Raw genomic sequence first — 22,495 nt, 5'->3', positions numbered from 1 at the left:
GAAATAATCCACTATAGCTGGAGACTTCAATACCCCTCTATCAAAATGGATTGATCCAGCAGGCGGACAATCAGTACAGACATAGTTGAAATCAACATCACCAACAATCAACTGGATATGATTGATGTCTATAGACTACTTCATCCACAACAGCAGAATACACTTTCTTCTCAAGCTCACATGGAACATTCACCAAGACAGACCACATTCTGGGCCATAAAACACACCCTGAAAATTTAAAATAGAAATCATACAGTCTGCTCTAACACCACAATGTAATTAGTCATCAGCCATATGATTTTTCAGTCAATGACAAACCGCATATACAATGGTCCCATAAGATTAGTACCATATAACCCAGGTTTGCAGTAAGCCATAGCATCTAGGTTTGTCTAAGTACACTCTATGATTTTGTTTGTACAACAAAATCACCTAATGAAGCATTTCTCAGAACATATCCCCGTCATTAAGGGAAGCATGACTGTATACGAGAAGTCAGCAGAAAGATAGCTGGAAAACCCCCAACACTTGAGATTAACACACTTCTAAATAATACAAGTCAAAAAAGAAATCTTAGAGAAACTTAAAAGTATTTTGAACTAAATGAAAATAAAAACACAACTTATCAAAATTTGTGGAATGTAGTTAAAGAAGTACTTAGAGGGAAATTTATAACATTGAATTCATATATTAGAAAGGATTTAAAACCAATCATCTAAGCCTCCACCTTAGGAAACTTGAAAAAGAGGAGCAAATTAAATCCAAAGCAAGAAGAGAAAAAATAAAACTTAGAGCAGAAATCAATGATATTAAAAACAAGAAATCAATAGAGAAAATCAACTAAACTAAAAGCTGGTTCTTTGAAAAGATGAATAAAATTGATAAGCCTCTAGCCAGACTTTAAGAAAGAGAGGATACAAATTACTAATATCAGAAATGAAAGTGGGGACATGGCTACAGATATCATGGATTTTAAGACAGTCTGATTCCAGTAAATGATCTGGAAGTTATTACTACTACATAGAAGCTAATTCTGTACATATGCTAAAGAAAAGTCTCAACGAATGAGACACTAATATTCTGGAAAATTAAGATAACATTTTACTTAAGTTTTATTTTTAATAGAGAATATAGATAAGGTAAAGGGGGAAAAAAACCCATGGAAATAGAAATACATAACAAAATAGCAATAAATTACATCACAGAAAAGCAAATGAATGCTAAGTTAGACAAAAGACAATGGGGAACATTATGAAACAACAACAACAAAAGCTTACTGGAAAAAGGGAGAGAAACCAGACAATGGCTCTATCCTCAACTCTGATGCTGAGGGGAACCACAATTCCTCTACAGTTTCTCTATTAACATACTTAGCAATTATTTGACAGAATACTTCTTAATCTAGGGATATAATCAACTGTTCTGTATAATAGGGGAGGTCACAGAGACCTCTTATTGATTGACCAACACTAGGTTTAACATTTGTGTTAACAGTAAGCATTCTTGATAGTGTCAAGTATTTCATAAGAGTACTGAACATGTCAATCAATCAGGAGAGTGACAGTGATTTTATGTTTGCATTGCTTGCAAAGAATGTTAAAACAGGGAAAGGATTCTAGGGGTTACCTCTAAATTTATACTTTTCCCCAAAGCATTTACTCACTTCTATTTGAAAAAAAACAGGAACTTCTCAATTTGACTTTAAAAAAACTACCACCACTAGGACTGAAGAAAAAGTAATTTCTTGGGGGTAAAAAACATGCCAAGTTGCCAAGTTAATGCTTAAAAAAAAAGGAATAAGAAATCCTGCAAATCTTTTTTTTAACCCATTTAGTGAAAATCAGGCAATTTTAGTTTCTTAATGTAGTCACTCCCAACAATGGTACTAAGAGCTGCCTCAGGTCACAAGTAAGATTATATGGATTCTCTTTACGCCCTCTTCAGAGCCCATGAAGGCACCTTTGATTTACCTGATTTAGTTTTTTAAATGAACACAACAGTGGTAATTTAACTAGGATCCTCACACTGAACCTACTGAAGTCTTATATCTCCTAGTTGAACCCCATAAAAACCACACATACTATTCCGTATCTTAGTTTTATCCAACAGGAAGTGAGACCTTTCTTATTTGAAGGGAAGAAAGGAGAATTCATCCAGTGGGCGAGGAAAGGTGCACTGACATCAAATGACACAAGTTAAACACACCTGTTTAGTAACCTGTTTGACAATCATCAACTACTTAATTCCAATTTCCTTTCACCTGATCCAGTAGTGTCTGTTTTTACAATTCAAAAACATCCCTTATTTTAAAAGCATTAGTTTTGAAAATTTTAATCCACAAATTTATCTCAATCCATACAAGCAATTAAGAATCATAAAAAAGCAAGGTTTATAAAATACATAAAACATTATAGACAAAAACTAAGATACTCATAAGACTGTCCAGCTGAGTCTCTAATAACTTAATAGATATAATTCATGAGGTATATACCTTTACTGCCTTACTGAGAATTAGTCACCTGCAGCTTTCAGCAGAAGTTCTGAAATTTGTGAAACTAAAAAGAAAAGTACTTGTGAATTTTATTCTTCTATGTAGGAGAGCACATCAGTCTATATTCTGCCATGCAAACAGCACCTGAATTTCTTTTTTTTTAAACTACCATTAGCTGTGAAACAAACACATGCATACATATTTTTTGGGCAATTCATTTTATTACAGCTTTTTACTCTTGATCTGACTTTAGAAATGTACAGCATCAAAATGGTATTTTATCGAAGAAAACTAAATTTTTGAAGTTGCACCCCACTTTGTTATACACATGACAGCAACCCATGTTTTATTTCCAATTTAAACAATTAGTAAACTCTCTGGGATCTGCATTATTGTTCACAGTATGTAAAATATGTAAATCAGCTTTGCTAAATAGGAAAATCTATTTCAAACATTTTCAAGACTCAATAAGAACACACACAATTACATATTTTATCATTTTATTAGGAATAATTCCAAATGGATTATGAAGAAAACTTACTGAGTTTGATGAGTTTTCCAAAAACTCTTAATGAAGATATGTTCACCAATAAACAATAAAACATCAGCAGAACTATCATATACTGGGCAAAGAGTCAGGCTGATACCAAAAGCAACATGCAACATAAAAAAGATATAATATAAAGGAAGACAATCTGCTGAATATTAAAAATTATCTCAATATGAACTCTTCGCAACCAGCACAAAACTAATTAGCTATCAAATCCAAACCACACCAAGGTAAGCTTGGCTGATGGAAGCCAGAGTCAATAATGGGGGAAAAAAATAAGTTCCTCAGTGCAAGAGATCTGAATAGTGTTTTGGAGCATTTCCCTGGCTGGTTCAAGCAGTATTAGAAAATCTTTTTGGCAAGGGAGAAAAATAAATACAAATGGAATGCTACATGTTTTAAAATCAGCAGACTGTCCCAGGAATGATAAAGGTATCAGTAAAGTAGCAAGGGGATAACTTTAAAACATTATTTGTTGTGGGCTCAAAAAACATTCAAAACAGATTTATTTAAAGGTGTCACAATAGCTATGTCCAGGCATTTAGGCTTAAGGGAAGTAAAATTAAGAGGACACTTTTTTTCCCAAGTTCAGGACAATTTCTTTAAAACCAAGCATATTGCTAAACAGCAACATTATACTTGGTAAACAATAATTGGCAACAAAATAAGTTGAAACGCTGTAATATTCTGCCCAAACCAGTCCCAGATACTGTTTAATAACCAAGATGCAAACTAATTTTGTGGTAACAAGCCTAGACCAATTCTATCAAACATGTCCTTGGTTAGAGAATCCAGTTTCATTTAACGTTTTGAAAGCTCATTTGACAGCCAGTCAAGTCCCTCATACAGACCAGTTCCTTGTGTAGCACAAGTGGCTTGAACATACCACTGTAAAGAAAGGACAACACAAAATTACTTGATTAACATAAGACTACGTATAACGACAATGTTTAAAATTTCTTAATAAGTAAACTAAATATTTTCTCCCAATTGCCCAGGGGTATTACTTAGTCCACAGTTACCATAAATGTATAGGAAAAAAGGAAACAAAAAATATATATATACAACCTTAAGCATAAATAAATGTGTTAAAGTATTACATCTCACAAATCATTGGTTTTATATTTAATGATCTCAGTAAGTGTACAGATTGGGAGTGTTTTCATACCCCTTGCTTCTCACAAAACTCCTCTCATATTTAAAGCTACTCCAACTCATCGATTCGATTTAATCAACTAACCACTAGTTAATCTGAAAAGAACATTCATGGCAACTAATAAACTACCCCCCTGGTCCTAATAACCCTCGTTTCCCATAAAAATAAGTTCAGAGTAGAAGAGGCAAAATTTTGAAAGAGCAGGGATTGCTGATTAAAGGCAAGCTTTTCAGATAATTTTACTATCTTTAATCTCATGCATTAAAAAAAGTTCCACTTTTTTTAGTGAGGAAGATTTGCCCTGAGCCAACATCGTGTCAATCTTCCTCTATTTTGTATGTAGGTCACCACCACAGCATGGCTGCCAACGAGTGGTGTAGGTCCACACCTGGGAACTAAACCCAGGCCACTGAAGCAGAGCGTGCCAAACTTAACTACCAGGCCACAAGGCCAGCCCCAAAATGTTCCACTTTTTAAAATGGTAATGATTCTTATCTTCAGTAACTGTATGAAATGCCATGAAAAGTTACAAGTACCAAGAAAAAGACCTAGAAAGCAATTTAATTACCTTTAAGGGACAGCTTATTCTTATTAATTTTCTTTATTGACCAGTTGTACTTTGCCTTAGTAGGAAGACCTTGCTTTAAATGTTGCAAGGCCACTGCAAGTATACCATGCTGCCAAATTATTATTTGAATACCAAACACCCCAGTAATCTAGAAGGCTGCCAAAAAGCACGAATTCATATCTTCACAGCATTGAAAACCGGTATCATTCACAGTTTACCTTATTTAAATTGTCCTGGGACATCTCAAACAGTCTACATAGTTAATGCCACAGTACAGTATTTGCCTTGTTGACAAGTTAGTGAAAAACCTGTAAAGCACAAGCCATACTAATACTTTATAATACCTCTTCATATATAAAACAGTATATTGTGTTTGCCAATATTTACATCACTGATTTAAAATGATAAGCTACTGGAGCACAAGTATAATATTTCTTATAACTTTAAATTGAAATTTTGTTTAAGGGCCAGTCCAGCGGCACAGCAGTTAAGTTTACGCACTCTGCTTTGGCGGCCCAGGGCACTCCGGTTTGAATCCTGAACACGGACCTACGCACTGCTTATCAAGCCGTGCTGTGCTAGGCGTCTCACATATAAAATAGAGGAAGATGGCCACAGATGTTAGCTCAGGGCCTATCTTCCTCAATAAAAAAAGAAGGATTGGGGGTAGATGTTAGCTCAGGGCTACTTTTCCTCAAAAAAATAAATTTGAAAAAAAATTTGTTTGATACCATAATTATAGGTCCCTCCACAAGCTTTTGGTGTTAACATGTAAACAATAGAAAACAATATTATCTAAAATATGGCAGCTAAATATTGGTGTTTTAATAAGGAAACCAAATTACAAAACATTTGCTGCAGAGCTACCTAAAAGGTTTAAAAGTAAGAATATTAATAATCTTTAGATATTACAATTCTCATATGGTAGTTTTCCACATCTTTATCAATACTAAACATTTTGAGGACAAAGTTAACAAAAATCAAATGAAATAGATATTTAAACCTTTGGATTTTTAAAGGATATATTTTTAAAGTTTTAAAATAGAGACGATATCAACACACTTTGAAGTAAAATTGAATACATTTATAAAGGTATGAAATAAAGCCTGAAAGGGCTCATGTTTGTATAAGCAAGAATATATTACTGTATTTTTTTATATGATGTGCACATCATCTGTTAAATGGAGACAACTGGTTAATAAATATTTAAACTGAATACAAGCTTAAACAATTATCCTAAAATTCTAAGAGTCAGGAGGTTAATCCGAACCTCCAAATACTTACTGTTCTGTTACGAAGAGACTGAAGACCTAATTTATCTGTCATTTCACTGATAGCCATAGCATTTGGCAGATCCTGTTTGTTTGCAAAAAGCAGTAACACTGCATCTCTCAACTCATCTTCCTGAAGCTGGAAATAAAAACTAAGACATTAACAACTACCAAACTGGAATCCAATTATTCTAACAAATTATGTAAAACATTGGCTTCCTATATATATCATTTATTCAACATTAAGTACATTATTAAATATCAACCCCATTTCTCTACATGAAGTTCTGGTACTCTTACAACTTAAATCTCATATCCATCAATTTTTAAATCCAAAGCAAATAATCACATGCCTTCAAGTAATGCAAAACTGTTTTTCAAGCCAAACATCCTCTACTCCATTAAGGCAAGTCATTCATTCAGCCTGCATGATCATTCATTGACGGTTAGGACTGGCAAGGATTACTCCATTAAGGCAAGTCATTCATTCAGCCTGTATGATCATTCATTGACGGTTAGGACTGGCAAGGATAACAAACACATATGGGAATAAATACTTATGGCAAGATCTATGGTACTTAGTAGTAAAAGTATTTAGATGATGATTCTTTTTGGACTTTTATCCTTTCCAGCCAGCTGGACAAGACTACAGCAGGACAACAATGAAATGATTAGGGCATCAGCAGTATCATGAAAAATACAAGAATACTACCAAGAGCAGAAGCCAGTAGGAATTAAGTACTGATACATGACACAACATGGACGAATCTGGAAAATTAACACTAAGTGAAAAGTAACAAAAAGTGAAAAAAACACCACATACTGCATGACTCCATTTATATGAATGTCCAAATAGGCATGTGTATAGAGACAGAAAGTAGGTAAGTGGTTGTTAGGGCTGTGGGCTGGAGTTGGGGAAGTAATGGCAAATGAATACTAATGGTTCTACGATTTCTTTTTGAGGTGATGAAAATGTTCTAAAATTAGACTGTGGTAATGGTTGTACAATATTGTATACTGAAAACCCTTGATTTATACATTTTAAATAGTGAAGTTTATGGTATGTGAATTATATCTCAATGAAGCTGTTTACAAAGGAGTAGAAAGGATGATATTTAACTTGTTAGACAAAAAACCTCCAGTGACTTCATTACTCATACACTGGCACAATGGTTTTACAAACTGCTCTCCAGTCCTAGGAGCAATGAAGGAGAAGATCTCACTTCAGTAAATATCTGAAACCATGGCAAGGTTGCTCAACAACTTTCCCCCTCAGTATTTTTAACAATATGAATATATGAAAACATTAATCCAACATATGGGAAGACCAAAATGCGACCATCAACCCAAATGCTACTACCTTCAGGTGGCATTCTTTATCATGGTTGCTATCACAAAACATTTCAAAGTATATATTACAGGCACAGCATAGAGAAAACGGAACCCGATAACCTTGGGAACAAGAGATTTGAGCCAGGATTCCTAGGTCACAAAAGTTTCAAAACTATAGATTTTATATCTACAAAATAAAAGACTGGACTAATACAAACATCCTCAACCAGAGATATGCATCAGAATCACCCAAAGAGCATTCTAAAATCAAGCTGGGCCTTCCTCCCAACTTACTGAAGTAGCTACTCTCCTGTGAGCTTTTTAAAAAGCACTACAAGTGATTTTTAGGAGCATTCTTAAGAACCTGTGATGATAGTTCCTCAAGGTTCCAACTCCAAAAAGTTCATTTGTATAATCTAATCACAGTTAAAATGTACCAGCCACTAACACTACCACTGTCACCCAGAAAAACACATCTTGGAAAGGATACATTTTCAACATATTCTTACCATTTTCTGCAGCTCTTCTGCTCCTTCCTGAATTCTTTCACGATCATTGCTATCTACCACAAAAATAAGACCCTGGGGAAAAATTGCTTAAATAAATGATAACAGTTAAAGGACACACTAAATATGAAACACAGGTATAGGCAGCAAAACCATATCAAGAGTTAAATCTTAGAAAGAAAATGTCTCCTTACTAAAAAAAATAGAAAACAGGGCTCTAAGTACCAAAAACAGATCTGAGGCACTATTTGTGACTGTAATTTATCAATGTTATTTCAAATTAAAAAAAAAAATTTACTCTTAACCAACTGATCATTTTTCTCAACTACGCTAAGAACAAATTTTATCTCTTTCTCATTCCCTCTGCCCTCGCATGTCTAAGTGCAGATAAGTGTAAGTAACGAGTCACAAAATGGGGACAAAAGGAAAAAGAATAAAGTAAAGATCCTCAAGATTCATGAGTTTACTAACTAAATTAGCTATTCTATTCAGTCAAAGCTATGCACAAAGCATAAAAAAATAAAAAGAAGGAGGGGCCATACTACAGTAGTTTTTATATGCTTCATCTGGAAAAGACAGCCTTGCTCCAGAATGCTGACTGCCAACTCTAAAATCAGGGGAAGGAAGTCTTAAGCAAAATTTATCAAGAAAAATTCAAGGTTGACTTGATCAAATAAAAAATTCTTAACAAAAAGGAAGGTAGTAACCATTAAGATATTCACAAATATTAGAATTCTATTCTACAAAAGAAATGGAATTGGGGAGGAATTAGTTGAATTAAGACTTTTCTAAAAACTTTCAAAGGGGAAAGAACTTTAAATTGGCAAGAGAGGGCAGATTAATTTTTTAAACTTTGCTAAAATCTATTCCTATTAATACTAAAGTGACTAAATATTATTCTCCTCACAACCCTGACCACTGAAGTATTTTTGATCATTTGTCACTTTATCACAAACTCTTACACTATTACTTATTTATACAACTAACTAAATTAAAACTGCTGAAGGCAAAGAGCTGCACCATTTTGTATTTACCCCTTAGTATTACCACAGCACTGACCTTAGCAGGGTACCTAACACTTATTTTAGGCTAGTCATTAAATGACATAACTTCCCTTGGTTTAGCAAATTTCGAACCTATTTCCTTTATCTCTACTGGAAATCATCATTTGAAACATCCCAACCTTTGAAAAAAATTTTTGGTGCTAGGATGGCCAGTATCGCATAGTGGAAAGATATCCAAATTCACATCTCAGGACTACTTATTAGTTACATAAATTACCTAATCCTTGAACATGCCTCCTCTTCTATAAAATAAAAAATACCACCAACTTTTTATGAGATTAAAGATTAAATGTAATCATAGAGGTATAAAAGAATCTAGCATTGTGCTTGGCTTATCACAGGCATTGAGCAAATGCTGTATCCTCTTTTCCCTCCTATTCCAAGGCTATTCCTTTTTAGATGTACCCCTTTAGAAGAGGTAATGCCTCTAAAAGGGATCTAACTTTATTTGGACTAACAATTCATTTTTATTGTTTTAAAATGTAAAAAGAATGCTATCAGTCCCAAAGTAACATTATTGAGTGGGAGATTTATTTTAGGAATAAATTCTACATTATGGCGGCCAGCCTGGTGGTGCAGCGGTTAAGTTTGCACATTCCGCTTCTCAGGCACTCAGGGTTCACCAGTTCCGATCCCGGGTGTGGACATGGCACCACTTGGCAAAAGCCATGCTGTGGTAGGCATCCCACGTATAAAGGAGAGGAAGATGGGCACGGATGTTAGCTCAGGGCCAGTCTTCCTCAGCAAAAAGAGGAGGATTGGCAGTAGTTAGCTCAGGGCTAATCTTCCTCCAAAAGAAAAATTCTACATTATGCATTTCCTGGGATGGCCTAGAATAAAGAGTGTAGAAAAGCTAGGATTCCAAAGATAAGCCTGGCTATTATTATAAGAAAAGAGTAAAGGCCAAATATTTACTTAATTATGTAAAACAGCAAAATAACTGGAATTATCTAATGAGGGAAGAAGAATTTACTACAATATGCATTGTGTCCAGGATTGTTAATATAAGTAAGAAACATGGTTAAATGGCATACTTAGTTTCTTTTAAATTTTATAGCTAAAAGAACTGACCAGCTAGCTGTAAGAGCTTGGCTGGGATTACACCACGTAACATAAAGCTTTTGCCAGCAGGCATGAGCTCTTTAGGAAGAAGTTGGAATTTTGACTCTACGGTGATCCACAGAGGCCAGGAATGGGCATAATCTCAAGAACTCAAAGTAAATTACAAAGCACTCTAAACAAACCTAAGGATAAGACCAGGGTTACTCTTAGTCAAAAATTATAAAGCTTAAGATTAGCAAAGGTTTACTTCATACCTAGATATAGTTCAAAAGTATGTTTCCTAAATGAAATGACTATGACTTACTTTAAAATAAACCCAAAAGGTGAAGTACATGAGACAGGAGTATTAATTAAACAATACTGGTCATATCCTAATAACTGAAGTTCCGTAACAGATATGTACAAGTTTATTATGCTATTCTACTTTTGTGTATATATGCAAATTTCCATAATAAAGTTTTTTAAAGCATGTTACTCATATCATCTTTTCTATCACAGCTATGCTAATGAACAGAAATATTCTAATTTTTAATAAAAAAGCATGCCACTTACTTAACATGACATACTACTTAATTTTTTTTCTTTTTTAAGGAAGATTAGCTGTGAGCTAACTATTGCCAATCCTTCTCTTTTTACTGAGGAAGACTGGCCCTGAGCTAAAATCTGTGCCCATCTTCCTCTACTTTATACGTGGGACACCTACAACAGCATGGCTTTTGCCAAGCGGTGCCACGTCTGCACCCGGGACCCAAACCGGCGAACCTCGGGCTGCCAAGAAGCGGAACGTGTGCACTTAACCGCTGCGCCACCGGGCCGGCCCCCGACATACTACTTAAATCTGGTTGTTCCAGCCACTCAGCTAGGGTATTCATTGCCATACAAATATACCTCACTTGTATATAATGTTATAATAATTGGAGACCAAGAATGACATCTGCAAATCTTAAACATATGAAATTTTTTTTTTTTAAGATTGGCACCTGAGCTAACAACTGTTGCCAATCTTCTGTTTTCTGCTTTTTTTCCTCCCCAAATCCCCCCAGCACACAGTTGTATATTTTATTAGTTTTGGGTCCTTCTAGTTGTGGAATGTGGGACGCTGCCTCAAGGTGGCCTGATGAGCGGTGCCATGTCCACACCCAGGATCCGAACTGACGAAACCCTGGGCAGCCACAGCGGAGCACACAAACTTAACCACTCGGGCACGGGGCCAGCCCCCTGAAATGTTTGTAATATCACACATTACTTAAGAAAAAAAATTTATCTACTCCAGTAGTAAACAAAAACTGATGAGAAATCGCTCACGTGGTAGAAAACACAACTAAGTTGGAATCAGGTTAAACAGAAATGGAGGAGAAGAACCAGCTCTCCTAGTCATTCCAAGCTTCAGTTTCTTCATATGTAAGAGTTAGACTAGAGCACTCGTTCTCGAGACAGAGCAATTTTGTCTCCAGTGGACATCTTCTAATATGTGGAGACATTGTGATTGTTGCAACAGGGTTGAGGGGGTAGCTTGCTTCTGGCATCTGGGGGGTAGAGGCCAAGGATGCTGCTAAACATCCTACAATGTAAACAAGAGCCCTCCCCTCACCCAACAGGAAAGAAATATTCAGCCCGGAATGTCAACAATGCTGGTGTTGAAAAACATGGTACTAGAACCTTGCTTCTCAAAGTATGGTCCCGAACCAGCAGCATCAGCACCACAACCTGACAACTTGCCAGAAGTGCAGAATCTCAGACCTTACTCAGCTAGGCCTACTGAATTATCTATAGTTTAACAAATACCCAGGTGATTCATATGCATATTAAAGTTTGAGAAGCACTACTGAAGCCTAGTTTATATGCCCAAAGATTCTGCTTCAAGTGGTCTGGGGTTCTGATCAGGCCTTTGGGATTTTTAAAGCTTCCCAGGTGATTCTAACGTGCAGCCAGATTTGAGAACTCTTGCTCTACAAGATCACTAAAGTCTCTTCCATGCCGGTATTATATATATTGCATGATAATATTTTAAAAATTTACAAATCAACAAAGCAGATCTACTTCAATATTTTTTTCTTAATATATTTTAATAAAGTAAACACTTAACTGGGCAAAATGAAGGACTGTTAATTTTCTTATATTCATTAAAACCTACAAAGACAGAAAGTTATACAGATCTTATTTTCTAAGCTAAGAATGAAACCAATAGAACTACTGATGAAACATCTAATTCAATCTTGAGAACCACCTCCACCTGCACCCAATCTTCTAAAGTATTACTATGATGGCTATGTAACTCTTCCATCCTAGGTAATTTAGCCTTCAGAGGCAGGAGTGAGAGAGTCCACTGAAGAATATGGAAGTAGTGATAAGAATGCCAACTCATACAGTAAACACCAACACACCCAGTTAAACAGTAGATGATGATAAACTTCAGAGTATGAAACATATAAAGGAAAGTTATAAAAATGTATGGCATGGCTTACCTGGGTATTTTGGAAGTAATGCCTCCAGAGAGGCCTGATTTTATCTTGACCACCAACATCCCATACTGTGAAACAAATGTTTTTATACTCTACTGTTTCCACATTAAAACCTACAAAGAAAAAAAAAAGTTGTGCATAATGTCATTAAGAAAATAAACGTCTTTCTTATATAATTCTCTCAGAACTGTTTTTTTAAAGTCTTACTAGATAAACAAACTTAAGATATTATAATGATGGATCCATGTCATTGCACATTTGTCCAAAACCAAAGAATGTACAACAGCAACAGCGAACCCTAAGGTAAACTATGGACTTTGGGTGATTATGTCAATGTAGGTTCATCAATCGTAACAAAGGTACCACTCTAGTGAGTGACACTGATAACGGGAGAAGCTATGCATGTGTAGGGGCAGGGGGCTGGTGGGAAATCTCTGTTTCCTCTCAGTTTTTCTGTGAACCTAAAACTGCTCTTTAAAAAAGCCTTAAAAAAAGAAAAGGAGACTTTCAAAATTAAACTGTGTTCAATTTCACTTTACAATATATTATGATATCAATTAAAGTCATCAGTAAAATTCTTACCAATGGTAGGAATGGTGGTGACTATCTCCCCTAACTTCAGTTTATACAGAATGGTCGTCTTGCCAGCAGCATCCAATCCAACTAGAAAGAGACATTAAAGCTTTTAAATCTAGACCCAAAGCACACACTAAGGAATAATTTTACAACAAATTTATAGTTTGAAAGCAAAAGTTCACTGGTCAAAGCACAAACGAGTTAGAAATGAAATTACCTCATTTCTGATTCCCAAAAGCAACATTTTCTATAGAAAACCTTTCCATTTTTCTTTCTACACCTAGAGACAGCAGGTATAGTGAAAAGAAGAGAGTATCTGGCTTAGTCAGGCTGTAATCTCTAGATGTGTTCTGCCACCAACTAGTCAAGTGCCTTTAAACAATTCACTTTAGGAAACTGAGGCCAAAGAAATTAACTACAAAATAAGAGGACTGCCTCAAATAATCTAAGATCTCTTCCAACCTAAATTCTTATTAATTCTATGAACTACTACCATTTTTAAAAACACAAATTATAAGTTCAATCACAGGGCCAGCCCTGGTGGCCTAGTGGTTAAGTTCAGCGTGCTCTGATGTGGCGGCCCAGATTTGGCTCCCAGGTGCAGACCTACACTGCTCTGTTAGCAGCCATTCTGTGCTGGTGGCCCACACACCAAAAAACAGAGGAAGACTGGCATAGATGTTTAGCTCTGGGCGAATCTCCCTCAGCAAAAAAAGAAAAAGAAGTTCGATCACAGAACACATAAGAACAAGTGAGTAAAGAATTATCTTTAAGATTCATAAACTCAAATTCCTTTTACATAAAGAGCAAATTTTGGGTAAAAAGTCCTGATGCTCAGGGGGGGATATATAACTATGCCCTAGTTACATGATATAGCAAGGGAGGTGAGGCCAATTTTACCCCTACCTAAATCCATTCCAACATCAACTGTGCAGAAATGAGAACAAAAGAGTGGTTAATTGGGGCTGTAAAAATGGCCCTATCATATTCATCTCCAATGTCAGTAATGTCTAAATTCTTAAAATGATTCCTTTGAAGCAGATACAAGTAGGGAGGAATGTGCCTGTTTTTGAAAAAAATCCATACTAGAACAAGAAGGTATACCTCTTTTATTACAGTGATAGCAAAAAGCAAATTAAACACTTGTTTTAAGTATGAACCTCTCAAAACCTGCATATTCTATATTGTTTGCTAAAGCCTTCATAAATGGAAGGTCAATATCTAATAATGCCATTGAATGCAACACCGTTTTAAGGACATCACATTTGGCCACCTGGATTTATGCTATCACAGATTTTGAAATCAATTCAACTGAGTATTGATTTCAGCAAGGATGCCTTTTTACTATTTAAATCAAAGCATGACTTGGCACATAAAACCAAATCTATCAAGTTTAAAAAAACAAAAAACAAAAACAAAATCACCTCACTTATCTAATTTACATTCCTATGCAAATAAGTTTAACTTTTATCAGTTAGTCCAAGACAGAACTAAAGGCCACAGAGAATTCAGACTCCTTTTACCCATTTCTGCTCTGTACCCTAAAAATGTAGCTTGAAGATCTCCCTGGAAACGCGGGCATTTTATGCCTTCTTATTCCTGTGTCCTCTAATCGAATTCTGTGCCCCACTTCTTCATACTGGGATTCAGGTTGATTCTTCCAAAAAAACTATGACATTTAGTAGTCAGAGTGAGAAGCCCACTCTAAACCCTCACCCATGGGCATAAGAAAAACCAACTGTTACAAGGAAGTGTTTCATTTTTTGAGTATGGAACAATATTAAAAAGATCAGAAAACAGGAGATGGCACAGAGGCATAGAGATTAGGTTTGCGTGCTCCACTTCAGCAGCCTGGGGCTCACCAGTTTGGATCCTGGTCACGTACCCAGGCACCATTCAGCAAGCCATGCTGTGGCAGGCATCCCACATATAAAATAGAGGAAGATGGGCACAGACATTAGCACAGAGCCAATCTTCCTCAAAGAAAAAAAAAGATCAGAAAACATAATTCTAAAAAATACACAAAGAAACAAAAGTAGGAACCTTAAAGTTTGGCATCTTCAGTAAAAATACGGAAAACAGGGATGAACGATATGATCTTTTCATTGTTTGAAAAAGCTAAGTCTCTTGAGAACATAAGTCCTCCTCAGGTGATTTTGATCAAATTTTAAAATAAAGCAAAACTCACCTTTAACTAAATCCAAGTACAATTAAGCTCAAGTCAGAGGAACAGAAACTGAGGTGTTGATTAGAAAAAACACCAGAGGGGCCAGCCGGGTGGCGCAGCAGTTAAGTTCGCACGTTCCGCTTCTCAGCGGCCCGGGGTTTGCTAGTTTGGATCCCGGGTGCGGACATGGCACTGCTTGGCATGCCATGCTGTGGTAGGCAACCCACATAGAAAGTAGAGGAAGATGGGCACGGATGTTAGCTCAGGGCCAGGCTTCCTCAGCGAAAAGAGAAGGACTGGCAGTAGTTAGCTCAGGGCTAATCTTCCTCAAAAAAAAAAAAAAAGAAAAAACACCAGAGTTAGGTCTGGAGAACTATGGCATATGAAAGTCCTCACTGGAGCTCCAACTGGACCTCATACCACCATTTAAACATAATGTAAATCCAAAAATATTAACAAGGAATGGAAGAAATCCAGGACAAATTATGATTATATAACTACTCACATGCCAAGTTATAAAAAAGCATGTAGGTAATCCAATTTTTCTTTTAATTAAAGTTTTAAATTTGTACACAGAATTAATATTCTTCTACTTCTATATCGTTAGGATTTTTTTTAACACAATAAATGTTACCTCTATTAAAAAAGAAAAAACTTCCCAAGTAGCACCATTTCCTTTATTACAATGTTGGGCTGGCTAGACCTCCTCACCTATCTATCAGAAAGACAATCACTTAAGAGCCTTGAATATATTTTATCCTTTTATTTATTTATTTTTTGGGTGGGGGAGATTAGCCCTGAGCTAACTGCTGCCAATCCTCCTCTTTTTGCTGAGGGAGACTGGCCCTGAGCTAACATCCGTGCCCATCTTCCTCTACTTTCTATGTGGGACGCCTACCACAGCATGGCGTGCCAAGCGGTGCCATGTCCGCACCCAGGATTCAAACCGGCGAACCCCAGGCCACTGAAGCAGAACATGCGCACTTAACCGCTGTGCCACCGGGCCGGCCCCTGAATATATTTTATATACTTACTTTTATTGAAAAAAAAAAAAAAGAGAGAAGAAGAAAGCATTGACAAAATAATGCAGCCATAGGTTTTCTAAGCATCCACAAATTACTCTTAAAATGAAAATTCTAAGAAAACAGTCAATTGGCTCACAGCCACATACAAAATTCTAAAAATTACGAAGATATCTTTTGAGTTGCACCCAAAATAATAGTGCTGTATAAATGCAAACCAGAAGTTTTTTTTTAAAGGTATTTCTATTATGAGATTTAAGACGCACAAAATAATGTATACCATCACTTAAAACTCTTTAGATAGTTCTTTACTCAAACCTGTGTTGGCTTAACAATTTCGTGCCACTTTAGTCATTTCTTAAGTATGCATTTCCTTAATGTTGCAATATCTGGCAATGAGATTTCTCCACAAAATGAAACTATAACCAATTCTCAACTGGCCAAGATAAGACTCTAATCTGTACAGTGCAGTAATGTCCTCCCTCCCTTTCACTCCCATAAACAAGCCATTGTATTCAAAGATATACTGGAATTACTTGTTCTCCTTTACTGGACCTGCACTTTGACCAAAGTGTTAGCACCAAAACGATCCCAAAAATCTTTGCCGAACATTGAAAAGTATGTCTACCAAAATACGGCAGCAAGAAATCTTTACATCTTAAGTTAAAGAAGCCAGATTGCAATTATTTCAACTTGGAGAAAAAACAAATGCAGAAACAAAAAAGACTACGGGAAAAAAGTATACTTTTAGATGGGTAAACCTTCAGAGGATATTTTTCTTCTTGTTTTCCTTTATCTTTTAAATTTTCTACAAGAAAGCCTGAAATACAACTTCATAATAATTTTTTTTGCTGAGGAAGATTAGCCCTGAGCCAACATCTGCTGCCAATCTTCATCTATTCTGCTTGAGGAAGATCAGCCCTGAGCTAATCTGTGCCAATCTTCCTCTACTTTATATACGGGCTGCCACCACAGTATGGCTGATGAGCAGTGTAGGTCCATGCCCAGGATCTGAACCCACAAACCCAGGCCACCGAAGCAGAGCATGCCAAACTTAACCACCATGCCAGGGGGCCAGCTCCCAGGGTAATTTAAAAATAATTTAAAGTTGAGTGCTTACTGTGTTCCAAGGATAATACTAAGTGATTCCATACATTTTTCTAATTCAATCTTCACAATAACCCTTCATTTTTCAGCTACAGCATCTGAGGTTCAGAAATGTCCCCAGAATCAGAGGAGTACGACAGATATTCAAAACCAGAGGTCTCATGGAGAAATTAGATCCCTCATACATAGCTGGTAGCAATGTAAAATGGTATAGTTGCTTTGGAACAGTTTATCAGCTCCTCAAAATGTTAAACACAGCTAACATATGACCCAACAATCCCATTACTAAGTATTTATTTATGCAAGAGATTTAAATACATATGCCCACACAAAAACTGGTTCACAAATGTTTACAGGAGCATTTTTTCTAAGAGCCAAAAAGTGGAAACAACCACATTTCCATGAACTGATGAATGAATAAACAAAATGTGGTATATCCTAAGAATGGGATTACTATTCAGCCATAAAAATGAAGTACTGACACATGCTATAATATGGATGAACCTTGAAAACATTACGCTAAGTGAAAGAAGCTAGACACTAAAGGCCACATATTGTATGAATTCATTATATGAAATATCCTGAATAGACAAACTCATGGAAACAGAAAGTAGATGAGCAGTTGCAATGGGGGGGTCTGAGGGGATAGTGACTGCTAATGGATATGGGGTTTTGTTCTCAGCTGAAAAAAATGTTCTAGAATTTAGAGAGTGGTGATGGCTACACAGCTTTGTGAATATATTAAAAACGACTAAATTGGGATTATGTGAATTTCTTTTTTCTTTTTTGGTGAGGAAGATCGGCCCTAAGCTAACACCTGTGCCAATCTTCCTCTGTTTTGTATGTGGGACAGCACCACAGCATGGCTTGATGAGCGGTGTTGTAGGTCCACACCTGGGATTTGAACTTGTGAATCCTGGGCCACCAAAGTAGAGCACACAAACCTAATCACTACACCACCAGGCTGGCCCCCATGTAATTTTTTTCTTAATTAAAAAAACGCTTAGGGGCTGACCCTGTGGCCTAGAGGTTAAGTTCAGCGTGTTCCACTTCAGCAGCCCAGGTTCAGTTCCCAGGTGCGGACCTACACCACTCGTTGGCAGCCAAGCTGTGGCAGCAACCCACATATAAAGTAGAGGAAGATTGGCAACAGATGTTAGCTCAGAGCTACTTTTCCTCAGCAAAACAAACAAACAAAAGAACAAAACTATATTAACACAAGTAAAATTTGGAGGGACAAAAGCCTTCTCTTAAAAGGCTGAGAGTAAGTATAACAAATATTAATAACAGTGGAATGGTGGAATTACAGGTAATTATCACTTCATTCTTTTTTGTGTTTTCTAAATTTAACAAAAATTACATACTATTTTTAGAATCAGGACAAAACACTTAAAATTACATAATAAATGAATTAACCAAATATGCTAGGGAAAATGTATGGAAAGTATGAAATGCCACTCTAGCTTAAAGCCTCATTTAAAACACTGATAATATTTTTCAAATTGGCAAATGAAGTATCCTTTCTCCTGAACTTCTCTGGTCCCAAAAAACCACAGTCACATATAAGGCAATATAGAACTATAACTAATACTCGCAATCAGTTAGAAAGCAATGCTTTTTCAGCTTTGCAACAGGAAAGAACCTGCAAGTTCAAAGAAAGTGGAATTAATAATTCCTCTACAGAATACATTAGTGATTTCAGATATAAACAAAATTTGGGGAGTCATTTACCAAAATTATATCTTATCATGGATCAAGATACAGAGATCAGATTTAAAATAGGATAAAAGAGGGCTGCATGAGAAACTAAGGTGAAAACTGACTGTCTTTGAACTTAAGCACAATAATAACATTGACATGAGTGATTTCTTCTTTAAAAGACCCTACTACAGAATTTCTGTCAATCTACAGTTTAAATGACATTAATGGCACATTGTGTTGGTTTTTAATTTTTTAATTAGTTAACTACAAACTGTAACTTCAAACACCTTTTTAAATTTCTTCAACTTTTGGGAAAGCCAGTATAGGAATAAAATTAAAAACACCTCCACAGTAATTTGGCAAACCAGATTCATTAGCTAACTGCTACCTTTTAAGAACACTTTAAAATGGTACAGTCTGAAAAAGTCACTAACTCAAGAAGGCATAAATTTTATCTAAGCCTTATGAAGCAAAAGGAAGCACACACAGTTGCCAGAGAATATTAATATGGAAAAAACAATCATCAACTGGCAATTCTAATATTTGAATGGGGGCAGACACCGTAAGAGTGACCTAGGGCCCGCCTGGTGGTGTAGTGGTTAAGTTCCCATGCTCTGCTTGGGTGGCTCAGGGTTCGCACACCAGGCGCAGATCTACACAACTGCTCTGAAAGCCATGCTGTGGCAGCCTCTCACATACAAAGTAGAGGACGACTGGCACAGATGTTAGCTCAGTGACAATCTTCCTCAAGCAAAAAGAGGAAGATTGGCAAGAGATGTTAGCTCAGGGCCAATCTTCCTCAAAAAAAAAAAAGAGAGAGAGAGAGAGCAAGAGAGTGTGACCTATTATTTATGCAGTCACTCCTAAAGCTAGACAAAAAAAATTTAAGAATTACCAAACTTCCAAATCACCTCTTTCTCTATCTATGGACATACCCTTTATATGGTTAGAGTTCATTTGATGAGTTACTATAAAAGTGGACCGTGTGACTGAAGTGTTTTTAATCAAGGAAACCTGATTATTCCGAAATTGAAGTGCAAAATAAGAATAGCAAACTTGAGAAATAAAACATTTAACATAAAAAGAATAATTCCAAATCATAACTTCTATCCCCTGCATAAATGCACAAAGATAAATACTTCTCTTCCGTTTTCTTTCAATCATTATTTTGAGGGGGTAGGGGGAGAAATGTTCCCCTAATACGGTAAATACAGGAAAGTGCTTATAGCATAATTCTACCTCTCTTCTCCCTCTGCAACTTTCAGCCATCACAAAAGACTAAGGAAATGAAAAGTAGCAACTCATTTACAGTAAATCTTAAGTAAAAGAGCCAACATGCTACATTTCCAGGAACACAACCACATACTAGTTATGTCTTTTAAGGAAGGGGCTGGAAATTCATTTACCACAGTCCAAAGTCCTCCCACTGACTTCAGATTCTTTTTTAAACTGCCAATTTTCGGCCACTTTTAAAGCTCAAATAACATGCTTGCCCTCCTAAATTCTTTCCTCATTTATAAAACCTGAGAAACTGTGAAAGAGAAAACATTTTATCCTTGTGAATGAATCATTAATAATTGTTTCATCAATTGTGAAGAAGATAGAATAACAAGTAAGTGAAAAAGGAACCTATACCCTGAATCTTTATACACCTTGAAATATTACTGAACTTTGCTTTGGGAAACTTCCAGTGGTAGTGGAACTCGAAAATAAAACCTCCTCCCCACTCTCTAGAAAATAAACTAATGAACCAACAAGTTTCAATGTTTAAAATTAGAGGGGCTCCTGTTAGCATTATTGAGGTCCACGGAGCTCAGCTGTGATGTAGGCACTGCGCACACTACATGGGGGAGGGGTTGCTTACATCACCAAGTGACAAGCCCCTTCTTCCCCAGCTGAGCACAAAACCAACCCTGAAAATCAGGGGGGTTTTTTAAGCCTATTTTCCAAAAGAATTAAAAAAAAAAAATCTCTGTGATTATCATTTAACAAAACTACCCTAAAATTAAGCGTTACGATGTTCAGTTACTGAAAATCTGTTATCGGCTTTAAAAAAAAAACTAGTTTCTAAAAGTTTGTTTTCATTAAAACTTAGCCAGCCAAATAAAAATTAGTTTGAAAACCAAAGAGAGTAAACCAAATACATTTAGTTTTTGAGAGTGGCCCAAAAAAACATACTCATGATAAACTCAGCTTTCAAGGATATTAATAAGGAAAAGAAAAAAACATGAAGCGGAATTCAGCGCGAAGGAAAGTTGAGAGAAGTGAGCGCGGAGGACTCGGACTCCTCCGAAACCTTAGGCGCTTCCTCGCTCCCCTGCCACCGCACTGGGCCGGTCACTTCCTGCCCCAGCCGGCTCCCGGCTCCCGGTGACCGCTCGCTCACACACCACTGGAGTGTGCAGCGCGCACCCGGAACGGAAAGGGGGGAAAGGGGGAGGAGGAAGGCTGCAGCCGCTCTCCTCCCGCCCGCCCGCTGCCCACACCCGCGGGAGACGGGAGCCAGCTCGCGCTCTCAGAACGAGCCTCGCCAGTGTCTTCCGGGCTCTGCGAGATCCCGGAGTTCGCTTCCCCCAGATCTCCGCCCAGTCTCGTCCGGCTTTCCACAAGATAAGGAGAGAAAGCCAAACCCAGGAGGCGGAGATCTGTCCCCGGCCCTGTCCCCGGCCTCTTCGACAGATCCGGGCCGGCAGCCCCCCTTCGCCCCATTGTTCCCCCTTAAGAATTCCTCCCGACCCCCTGCCCGCCGCCCCTCCCCCACCACAGCGGGCGAAGAAGAAAACAGGCCCCGAGGCCGCCCCAGGCGTAGACACCCGGGCTTCGCCGATCCCCACGGGAGCCTGGCCTCGCCTCTCGGCCCCTTACTCACCCATCAAAATGCGCATCTGCTTCTTGCCGAAGAGGCGGGAGAAAAGGGAGGAGATGGTGAGGCCCATGGCGGTAGTGGCACTTGCGATGGGCAGGAGCAGACGGGGTCTGGGACGTCCCCGGGCCGCCTCCTTTCAAGCTCCTGGCTAAGTGAGCGAGAGGGGAGAGGAGCTAGGGAGAGAGGGCTGCAGCGGCGGCTCGCTAGCCGGCGCGTCAGACGAAGCTCCGGGACAGGAATTAACGGGGCGAGGACCTGCTGGACGACTGGCGCGGCAGCTCCGGCTCCGGTGTTAAGGCTTCGGCTGTGCCACGTCACGCGGCAGCCGCGGCGACTGGCGGCGGCCCGGCCCCTCCAACGCGGACAGAATCGCGTCACCGTTGCCCCATCCCCCTGCGCTTCCGGTGCTGCCCGAACCACTGCGCCTGCGCACGGAAGGGATTGGCCAGCTCCGCTGACGTGCGTATCTGGCCGCCGCCGCCTCCCGGACGTGGCTTCTGGAGTAGGGCGAGGCCAGTGAACGCATGCGTACTGGGAGACAGTCGGAATCCCACAATGCCTCGCTTCGTCACCTCCAATCAGACTCAAAGCGTG

General features: G+C 37.8%; 1 protein-coding gene across 1 annotated transcript; it reads right to left on the bottom strand.

The window, feature by feature from the left end:
- Positions 1–2,974: 2,974 nt before the first annotated feature.
- On the bottom strand, positions 2,975–22,241 carry ARF4 (ADP ribosylation factor 4). The gene is made up of 6 exons (XM_046676736.1): positions 21,905–22,241; positions 13,045–13,125; positions 12,466–12,575; positions 7,878–7,949; positions 6,050–6,175; positions 2,975–3,929 (listed from the first exon to the last, which is right to left on the bottom strand). The coding sequence occupies exons 1-6, from the start codon at positions 21,969–21,971 to the stop codon at positions 3,843–3,845; spliced, it is 543 nt and encodes a 180-aa protein (XP_046532692.1). The 5' UTR covers positions 21,972–22,241; the 3' UTR covers positions 2,975–3,842.
- Between the last annotated feature and the right edge of the window lie 254 nt (positions 22,242–22,495).

The sequence above is a fragment of the Equus quagga genome, chromosome 1 (assembly GCF_021613505.1).
Source record: "Equus quagga isolate Etosha38 chromosome 1, UCLA_HA_Equagga_1.0, whole genome shotgun sequence".
Taxonomy (NCBI): Eukaryota; Metazoa; Chordata; class Mammalia; order Perissodactyla; family Equidae; genus Equus; species Equus quagga.
The sequence above is the reverse complement of the archived record's forward strand: the minus strand, read 5'-3'. Positions and strand labels throughout refer to the sequence as shown.